Source organism: Engraulis encrasicolus, chromosome 19, assembly GCF_034702125.1.
Source record: "Engraulis encrasicolus isolate BLACKSEA-1 chromosome 19, IST_EnEncr_1.0, whole genome shotgun sequence".
In the NCBI taxonomy this organism is placed as follows: domain Eukaryota; kingdom Metazoa; phylum Chordata; class Actinopteri; order Clupeiformes; family Engraulidae; genus Engraulis; species Engraulis encrasicolus.
In genome coordinates, this window is record NC_085875.1 from 6,805,016 (window position 1) to 6,815,015 (window position 10,000).

At 43.1% G+C, this 10,000-nt stretch overlaps 1 protein-coding gene across 1 annotated transcript in view; it reads right to left on the reverse strand.

Moving 5' to 3' along the window:
* dph6 (diphthamine biosynthesis 6) overlaps window positions 1-1,468 on the reverse strand; it is a 109,657-nt gene extending 108,189 nt beyond the window's left edge. Inside the window, exons 1-3 of the mRNA XM_063224013.1 lie at window positions 1,333-1,468; window positions 959-1,053; window positions 633-817 (exon numbers count right to left, since the gene is read on the reverse strand). Coding sequence (XP_063080083.1) covers window positions 633-817; window positions 959-1,053; window positions 1,333-1,355 — 303 coding nt within the window. The 5' untranslated portion in view covers window positions 1,356-1,468. The remainder of the gene's footprint in view (window positions 1-632; window positions 818-958; window positions 1,054-1,332) is intronic.
* Window positions 1,469-10,000: the final 8,532 nt, after the last annotated feature.

Below are 10,000 nucleotides of genomic sequence, written 5' to 3' on the forward strand. Positions count from 1 at the left end.
AGATGGTGGGGGGGTGATGACACCATTCCCACACCTACTCCCGAATGTGTGCGAATGTGTGTGTGTGTGTGTGTGTGTGTGTGTGTGTGTGTGTGTGTGTGTGTGTGTGTGTGTGTGTGTGTGTGTTTTTACAAAACCCATTTTCACTGAGAAACGCAACTTTCATTTTCAGTTTCTCAGACAAAATATCGCAGGTATTTAAAAGTGTGAACTTACTTCCACAAACACTGTCAAAACTATAGGTGTATGATCACTTTTTTCCCCTCACACCAAATGTTTCCAATAAGCTGTTAAAACAGCTGGTGGTTACAGCCTTGAGTAATTAATGAATGATGCAGTTTTTTTAGGCAGAATTCTGACACATTTTCCTGTGACAAAATCTGCCAGATAGTGAATGCTACAATATGCAGTGTAGACACACAACATTGGCTAACTTGTACAAGGTGTACACGTACAAGCAACCGTACATCTTTTTAGAGCTTTGATACTTTTCATCCAAAAAGCGTTAGTTCTAATGAGGTAAACTGTAACTGAACAAGGTTTTCAGATGAAAGATCAATCAAGTTGCAAAATGAAAATCATGCCGCACAACTTGGCTTGTTTGACTGACTGGTGGTATGTTTTGTTTTTACCTTAACAAGCTTCAGGAGCTGATATAGATCTTCCACCTCGTCGCCTTCTCGTTGGCAGTAATCCTTCCCAGTGTCTAGGCTGGATCCCTCGATTGTGCGTCTGTAGAGCGGTAAGTCCATGGCTTCTGCATACAGGTCTATGGCCTGATGCCCCACTGTCTGGTACATGTAACTGTCCAACTCATCTGGATAGAAACAATTTGTGACCACATCAGCTATTGTAGTCATTTATAAACTTTTATATTCACCTCAAAAAATGTATTTTTAAGAAACTTCACCGTTCTGATTAAGTTTTTAAGTGACACAGTTTTATTGTTGTCTCTCACCTGTGTGTTGTGCGGGTCGCAAATTGGCAAGTGCCACTATAGTATGCCCTGCAGCAACGCACTGCATCATATTGTAACAGCTGTCCTTGCCACCACTGCAGAATCAAAGGGAAAAATAATAGTGAAAACTAGGCTTAGCCCTGTAAAACCACATTACATAGTGCATGCAGCTGCAGAGTTCGTGCAAGGAAGCTGATGTACTGCGTTTAATTCTTCTTTTTAATAGACTGACATATAAGTAAGGCTTTCTGACAGAATCCAACATTTTGTATGCTGCTTCTTCATCACCATGGACAGAGAGACTGGGGCAGGTTTTTGTCAGAACTGTTCAGACTTGACGCTGAGACACAGAGGGTAACGTTAGCCACAATTACCTTATCAGCGCAACAACCTTCATTTTCTGGTAAACAGATTTTCATTTGAAACAACAAAACACAATGGATAGGTTTCAAAACGCTTGTCTCAGTAGTCCAACGATAGCCGCACACTCCTGCTGTCAAGCTGAATTGTAAACAGACCGCAAAGCACAACGTGAGTTGGGGAACTTCCGGGGTTGAAAGCCCTCCTCTGGCGGCTGCCTTATTTACTGCCTGATTTAAAATAGCACTGTAAGGAGCGCTTCTAAAAGCAAACGCATTGTCTGGAGCCATGTAAAGTTCAACATACAGCATGCATGCAGCTATATTTACCCCTCTTGTTTAAACAATGTCTGAAGTCAACGGCTTACATTTTCATGCGCTCAGGAAAGTCTTTCCCCCACAACATGATCAAAAAAGGGATTGACACTCAGGCTATGTTTTAAAAATTACAAACCCCAACTTATAAGTTTTCTTTCCAGAAAACTATGTATCTCACGTTTTTTTCATATGTATTTATTTATTTATCTATTTATTTATTTCATTTTACTTATTTATATATTTATTTTGCAAAAGGCTGCATTAGGATTGGTTGATTTCCCCTTGTAACTGTCTGCCCTTGAGAGCCCTATGTAGAAATGAGCAGAGCTAAATAATGGCAGAGAAATTGATTCTCTTGTCAAAATAGGTTTGACGTTTCATGGGCTGTTATTTATTTGCTTATTTTGTTTTTTTCCGGTTCAGGTTGATTCTCAAATCAGATTAAAAATCTAGACGATTAATACACATCAAATAGATACCCTGAACAAATTTGACAGCTAGACTCTTCACTAAACTTCCAGTAGCTTCCACAGTCAGTGCAAAGCAAAGCGTGTGGTTGCATTGCACCACAGCTAGGCTAAACACAGCCAACAGTATATCCAGCCCTAGCAGCAAAACAACAAAAGCCCATATTGTGCTATTCACACAGGTTGCGTTCTCCCCCTCTGAGGCAGTGCCGTGGCTTAGAGAGAAGCCTTTGATGCTCCTTTTGCTCTCAGTTGTTGTGCCAGAGCCGAATAATTGCACTGCCTTCGTGTGCTTCCCTCACCTTCTGCCCCTAAGCAGGCCATGGGCAACTGATTTCGTCTGAATGTACAAAATTGAAAGAGACATCTCCTCGGCCCTCAGCTTCTCCAAATGTTCCCCTCTCCAACTTCTTCTCTTTTTTGTTTTTTCTTTTCTTTTTCTTTTTTGTGTTTATTTTTTTTATTTTTTTTAGATCTGCCTGGCAGCAGCCTACCTTAGCTGTAGACTATTCGATAAGGGACTGTAAAGTGACTGCAGTGGATTGTGGACACTGCAAATAGTGGTTAAGAGATGAAACTAGTTAAGTTAACCTGCCCGCAGGTAATAGTTAACCCATTGACACTGAATAGTGTATTGAATAAAACTGATAATGGCAAAGACTTCATACTACTGGCTGCACAGATACTTTAAAGTGTTTATGAAACGAAAACAAAGTAAAGGAATTTTACCATTTCCAGGACAGATTCTGAAAGTTCTAAGCCTTGTGAATTAAATGGGATATTGTCTGGGTGATATTTTGTCCTAAAAGTCATGTTAAAACGTTCCCAAAAAGTGTTTTTTTGGTGACATGCAAATTTTATGCAAATGATATGCGTGACATAGAAGGGGTGAGTTCACCTCATTCCACCTTGTTCAGATCAATGGCGGCTAGTACCAAAACAAAGCGCAGTGTCAAGCAGTGTGTTGCTGGAGGGCCGAACGGTGCCAGCTGCAAAAATGGCTACTTGACAGAAGGAATATCTTTGCACAAGTTCCCTTCTGTGAAGAATGATGGAACTGTGGCCGACAAGGAGAAGGCTAAATCAAGCTAGGGCTCTGTGGATCCAATGCGTGGTTTTGAAGCAAGCTCTTGGTCACTGTTGTGCTCGGCACATTTCCACCCCTTGTGCTTCACCACAAATGTGGAGGATGCGGGCATGGTTGGCACATTACATGCCAAACCGATGCGAATGCTCTCGGAATATGCACTTTTTGTTAATTGCCATTCAACTGGTCAATAAATTGGTTTTGGGAGGATATCCGCACATCAGCGTGGTGCTCTCAGTCGAGGACAGCCAACTCACAGATTGGGCTACTCAGGGCTTTTTCTGAACGGGGAAATAGGGGCGCTCCACCCTCATACCTCCGTGGGTGCACCCTCATACTTTTATATTTATATATATATATATATATTTGAGCGCCCCTAATAAATTTCTCATTCATGGGGGGGAACACCCCCCTTCACCCCCTGTAACCTGCCATGATGCTCCCTCATGCCAAAAAATCCTAGAAAATGTCCTGCTACTGCTTAGCGAATAAACAGAGATGCACATAGCGTAGGCCTACTTTGAAGCGTTGATTGTTTGTTTTTAGTATTGTGGTGCACGTGTGGCTGACGTTTGGACACACCTCGTCCTCAGAGTCCGGCTGAGGGACACGCGACACCTGTGACTTTGAGCACAAAAAATAATAATAATGATAAACGCTAAAAATATGCTGAGGACTCAATATGCTATATAGGGCGTTTTTCCAACAGCCTAATACCTCAGTTTTTTCTCTAGTTGATGATATTTTTGCATGTAGCCTACATGCATTTCAATCACACTATATCGCGCAATTGAATCAAAATGCCCCCCATTTGTCAACAAATACACACGCCATGTCATCTGTGGGTCATGGCAAAGCGCCCTTAGCAACCGTAACCATAAACAAAACGAACTGTCAGGCTATGTCAACAATCGTCACTTCGCCTGTCAGACATGTCACTTTCTGCAGATGTATCAGTGCCTCTGAAATAGATTTGTGCTGCTGTTTTTTTTATCATGAGGTTGGATGTGTGGTTTTTCGACACGCTAATGTTTGTATCAGAATTTGGTTCCTTTATAAGATGTGGGTCCATCAAATGTGTGTTGTTTTCTCAGATCGCCATACTAGCAAACCAGGGACTCCCCTCTATGATGTCACAGCCCAGCTCATTAGTCACACCAAATTTCACAGAATTCACACTTTGAGTTGCCATTTTCACAAGTTCCTCCAGGATGATTGGGTTCAAAGTCTCATCGATGCTATCAGAAAAAACAAGGCTTTAATGGGAATGACCGTTTGTTTTCGTTTCATAAACACTTTAATAGACTCTTCCTGGGCATATGACAGTATCTCTGGGTTACATAAATTATCTAACCATATTTTTAATATTAATAAGTAGCCAGTAAATAGACAGCCTCCTCTTCCTCTATTGGCTTTGTGACATTTTTTGGTGGTGGTGTGTTGGTCAACTTTATTTAGACAGTGAAGAGTGGGACAGGAAATGAGTGGGAGAGAGAGACGGGGATCTGGAAATGACCTGGGTCGGAATCGAACGAATCGAATCGAATCGGAATCGTATAGCAGTCCAACACCCAGACGGCTGGGCCAGGTTTGTGACATTTTTAGCCACATTTTTAATAGGATTATGACATGTTGATACTGTAAGCAAGGAATGACCATATCATCAAATGATCAATTGCTATTTGCTGCTTGAGGACTATCTTTTATAAAATCGCAAGCCTGTTTTAGACTGTTCATGTAGGCCTACACATCAGCATGGGAGATATTGTGGTTTGGTGTCAGCATTTGCAACAGAGACACGTCAACCAGCGTAAACTTAGGGGTTGGGTTCATTCCAAAGTAGAATCTCCCCTCAGACCAACAAGCTTGGCCAGAAACATGCTCGTATAACCTTTAAAGGAATGTGCCACTATTTTGGGGCTTAATACAGTTAAAATCGCTGGCTGGGGTTTATAAAGGTGGTAAAGTGACTTATTTTTCATGTTAAGCGTTGTCTTGCTTTAAGACTAGTTAAAAGAGGGAGTACGCTAAGCTAGTGAAAGTCAATGGATCCGTGCAGCATGCTACACGGATCCATTGACTTTCACTAGCTTAGCGACATGCTCACTCTTTTAACTTGTCCTAAAGCAAGACAACATCTTACATGAAAAATAAGTCACTTTACCACCTTTATAAACCCTGGCCAATTGTGTTAACTGTATTAAGCCCCAAAATAGTGGCATCCCCCTTTAATTAACCTCCTCATTTTTTCCTTCCACCCTTGAGACCAGGGCTGGACGGTCCTACCGGGCCAAGACCCAAAGTGGTCAAGACAAACTGAACACCCTTACCCACTATACTCCCTTCTGCAATGGGCCTCACATGGCAGGACAGCGATATGTCAGGTGAAAAAAGTAAATACAAATAAAGAGGGTACTAGGATGCAGGTGAACAATCTCTGCCGTTACCTCTTTTTTTGAGTAATGTGGCAGATACCAAATTCCTTAATATGTCCCTGCCAGACTCTATTCTACGGTCTGCTGGGGGCCCAAGTGAAAACTAGAAGGAATGAATGTTCAAAACAAATGGCCACGAGTCTGCAGTTTAAACTGTGTGCTGTTGTTCACCATCTAATGGCTTTGGGGCCCCAAGCGGCTGCCTTGTTAGCCTGGTGACAAGACGAGCCTCTGGTTCCTGCTAACGACAACGCAGCTACCCTAAATATGCCAATATTGCCAATGGTGGTGTAGCTCTGATACAACACATAATATGAATACATTAAATCAGTGTAAGTGACTTTTAATCTAGTCAGGCCTCAAAAATTAAACAATACAATATATTCACAAGGATATAGGCTAGTAAAATTGTTCACACCACACCACACCTCAGCGCTTCCCACCATTGCCACCCACCGTCCCCCTGTACGCGTTTTGGTCAGTGACATTATATCAAAGCCACCGCCTGTTGACGTCCACATGTTGTCTTGTCAGACCTGGCCATGACTGATGTAAATGACCACACTTAAGTTTACTGGCTCATTAAATATTTCATTTCCCCCGGAGATTAATAAAGAGCTTTTGTTGTCCGTTGACTTTTTTTTTATCTGTGGCCGTCGTTTGATGGTTTAAAAGAGTGCTTTATGTCCTTTTAGTGGCCACACGGAGGATAAAAATGTGTTGATGGATAGCGCAACTGAGGCACAGGCAATGAAGTGAGCATGGGGAGCATAAATATGAAGGCAAGGCAAGGGGAAATGGAAGAGAGCACCCTTGGCCTTTTCCTTAAAAGAGCATGTGCATACGACAGTTGATTTACACGGATACACAAACTAATTTTTGTTGCACAAGGACACAAAAAACTTCAGGCGGTGCGGGATGAGAAAAAGGCAAGGCCTGAAATCACCGACTGATGTATTGAGTGCCGGGACAAGCCAGTCAAGGTTGAACAGAGAAGCAGTAAGAAAGATCATACTTCTCCATGCCGCTCTGGTGCTGTTGTGTTTATGTTCTGTTTTTTTTTTTTTTTTTTTAAGGGGCAGGGGCGTGCAGTATGGATTTCATGAATTGTGCAGCGTGACATTGGGCTGTTTTCCTGAGATCCATAGAAAATACACATACTTGTTTTTTGATGTGTTTAATGTTTGCATTTATTTCACGTCGATAAATTCGCAAGTTTTGGATTTTGGATACTTTCACAATTGACAGATTTATAAAAGATTGATTCTGCAACGATGCAGATATGACAGCTGTATACATAGTAGTGCCTACTGCCTACTGATTTTCTTGAACAGATATTGAAAAAGTTACAAGCAGATCATGTTTGCGATTCAAAACAACACATTCTCTCTCCATACCAACCATACATACAACCTTAAATTTCATCTTGTCTCTATTTCCCTGAACAAAGAACACAATGCCTGGACAGCCATTTACTTTGAACCTCCATTGCCCCCCCATTACATTACCATGCATTTGTATCCTTCCACCAAAACAAGAAAACCTGCTGGAGCTCAAAGCTGGCCCATGCTCTGCGTTCTGACTTGGCATTGGATTCAATTTGGGTAGCAATTTTTCACGTGGCCGCAAAACAAAGTGCAGAGCCCTCTCTCTGTATCTGCAGCCAGTTGGAGGGCTCAATGATCGGCAGCTCTGTCCAGTCCAGTGGTGACACCTGGCTGTGCTCAGACCTCTGCTCATTCTCTGTGGTCTCTCTCTCTCTCTATCTGTCTCTCTCTCTCTATCTGTCTGTCTATTTCTCATCCCCCCTGCCTGTATCATTCTCTCTGTGTTGTCTCTCTCGCATCATTCCTCACTGTCTTTGTCTCACTGTTTTCCCTTTCTCTCTCCGTCACTCATTCTCTCTCTCTCTCTCTCTCTCTCTCTCTCTCTCTGTCTCTGTCTGTCTCTCTCTCTCTCTCTCTCTCTCTCTCTCTCTCTCTCTCTCTCTCTCTCTCTCTCTCTCTGTCTCTCTCCCCCCTCCAGGCCTGCCAGACCTCAGCCACATAGGCTGCCCTGAGACAGTGATGGATTCAGCTTTACATTCTCTTCAACAGCCCATGCACGCAAAACACAGGCTTCCACCCGGGTCCTAATGACTGACGAAAGGGGCCGCGAGGGGAGGGGAGCCTGGCCATGGGCGCTTCTGCCACTGATTGAACATTTACTTCAAATTACTGGAAATGAAGCTTAAGGCAAGATCAGGGTAATTGTGCTGCAGGATTCAGGAACGGCACACGAGCAAGTGCTGTTGAGTTAGAGGTAGTAGGCCTACATACAGATTTAAGAACCGTGCACATGAACACACACATAGCCTACTGTATAGCACAGGCTGTTTATCATATACTCACAAGGACACAAATGCACGCATGCATGAATGCACACACACACGCAAGTGCACACACACACACACACACACACACACACACACACACACACACACACACACACACACACACACACACACACACACACACACACACACACATTAAATCATCCATTTAAGGACAAAGCACAGCGGACATCAAGAGCATATTCATAACACATCAGCATATCTGATTCCTGATTCTTGTACAGGATTACAGCAGTGATTTGCTGAGGTTCATAAGAGAATTGGTGCCCCAACCCCCCCCCCCCCCCCCCCCCCCCTAAATTCTTGATTCAGATCCATAATATGATTCCCTCCATCAGAGCCTCATTAGCGATAGCATCACGCTAATGATGCTTCCGCGTCGGGGCCAAACCACATCCAAAGCAGTTAGTAAACAAACCTACACGGGGGGAACTGTGCCCATTTTTACAGACAATTAACTATCACGAGGCCCCTAAATGGATTAGCATTCCCATTAATGTCTGAGGCCAAACGGGCCCTTGATTGGAAATGTTAGGAGACGTGGCCCGACACAGCGCCATTTGATTCAAATTGTGTTTGATCACAGCATGATCCTGTACACGTCTCCCAGTCAGCAAATAATGACTAAAGACTCTTCCATTCCCATTCTCTGATTGTTTATGGAGGAAAAAGCAATAGAAGCCTTGATTTAATTTGATGAAAGTGAATGCGTTTCGGTTCTCGTGCTGAAAGAGAAACACTTTTCTCCCCGGTTGAGGGTTTGTTTTGTTTTGTTTAGCCCCGAAAAGTCTCGTCAAAGTTTACGTGACCACAAACAAAACAAAACAGGAAGAAAAAAAAATGAGCGCGACTCACGCCAAATTGTTTCAGACGTTAATACACCCAGTGCTTCGTCAACGTATTTCATCAGAACGACATCAAATTGCTGTTATTACGGTAATGCAAAAGGCACACACTGCAACTCGTGCCGGAGAACACTATGAGAAATATCTGGCGAAAATTATGAAATTTCCCCCGTGCAATTCCAGTGTGTTTTCTTTTCAACAACTCAAGATCCCTGCTCATTTTTTCCCCCAGTGAAGCACTATGAAGTCACAGCCAAAGGGATGTGGTCCATTAGAGTACATAACTCCCTAAACCCACTCCCCCCAAACTCCCGCTCCCATCCACCCCACAAAGCAGCCTGAGAAAACTATACCCCTCCGTGGCCTAGCCGGCACCTGACCCTGGTGCCAAACACAATTAGGAGCACAGCACCTCGAACGTTTCACAGGATCACGCTGACCGTTTTAATCCAGCTGCCTTATCTTAATTATCCGAAAGGAGGGGAGTCTGAATTCTGGAAAAATCAATTTTTTTCGTCATTCCCCAGTGCCAGCAGCCTTCAAACATCTATCCAATCACTCATAATGAAGAGAGATACTCTGCAGATTTTATACAGGACGTTTTTTTGCCCTTGTTGCAAACTCTCTTAATGTGTGAAGATGGATTAGAGCTCCTTAAGTCCCATCAGCAAAGGAAATGAGGATTAGTTCAGTCCTGAGCTGGGCAATATCTGGGAGTGGGCTTTGCGCTCTGTTTTTCTTTTTCCTTCAAAATGTCCCTGTAGGTGTACTTTTTGGCTAAAGTCAAAATCATTACTGCATGGATCCGTTTAATGTTTTCATCAGAAGGGATTGGCTCTCTTCCTTTCAGAGCATTGGAGGTTTTTCATCGATAATGATGGACTGGGAAAAGCGTTTTTTTCATCTACCATTTCCTCTACCATTTCATCTGTCCACTCTCTTGATAAACATTCTATGGATGTTTTTCGACTCGGTTTACGACAATCTCCTTCCGCGTGAAATGCCCTGGATGTCCCGACATTGGATGAGACGTGAGCAGGGTCGGATTGAGGTTGCTGTAGGCCCGTGGAGGGCAAATTCTGCGTCTTGATTCTGAGCCATGAATGAGGGACAAGATGTCTGCCAACTGTCGTGAGGAG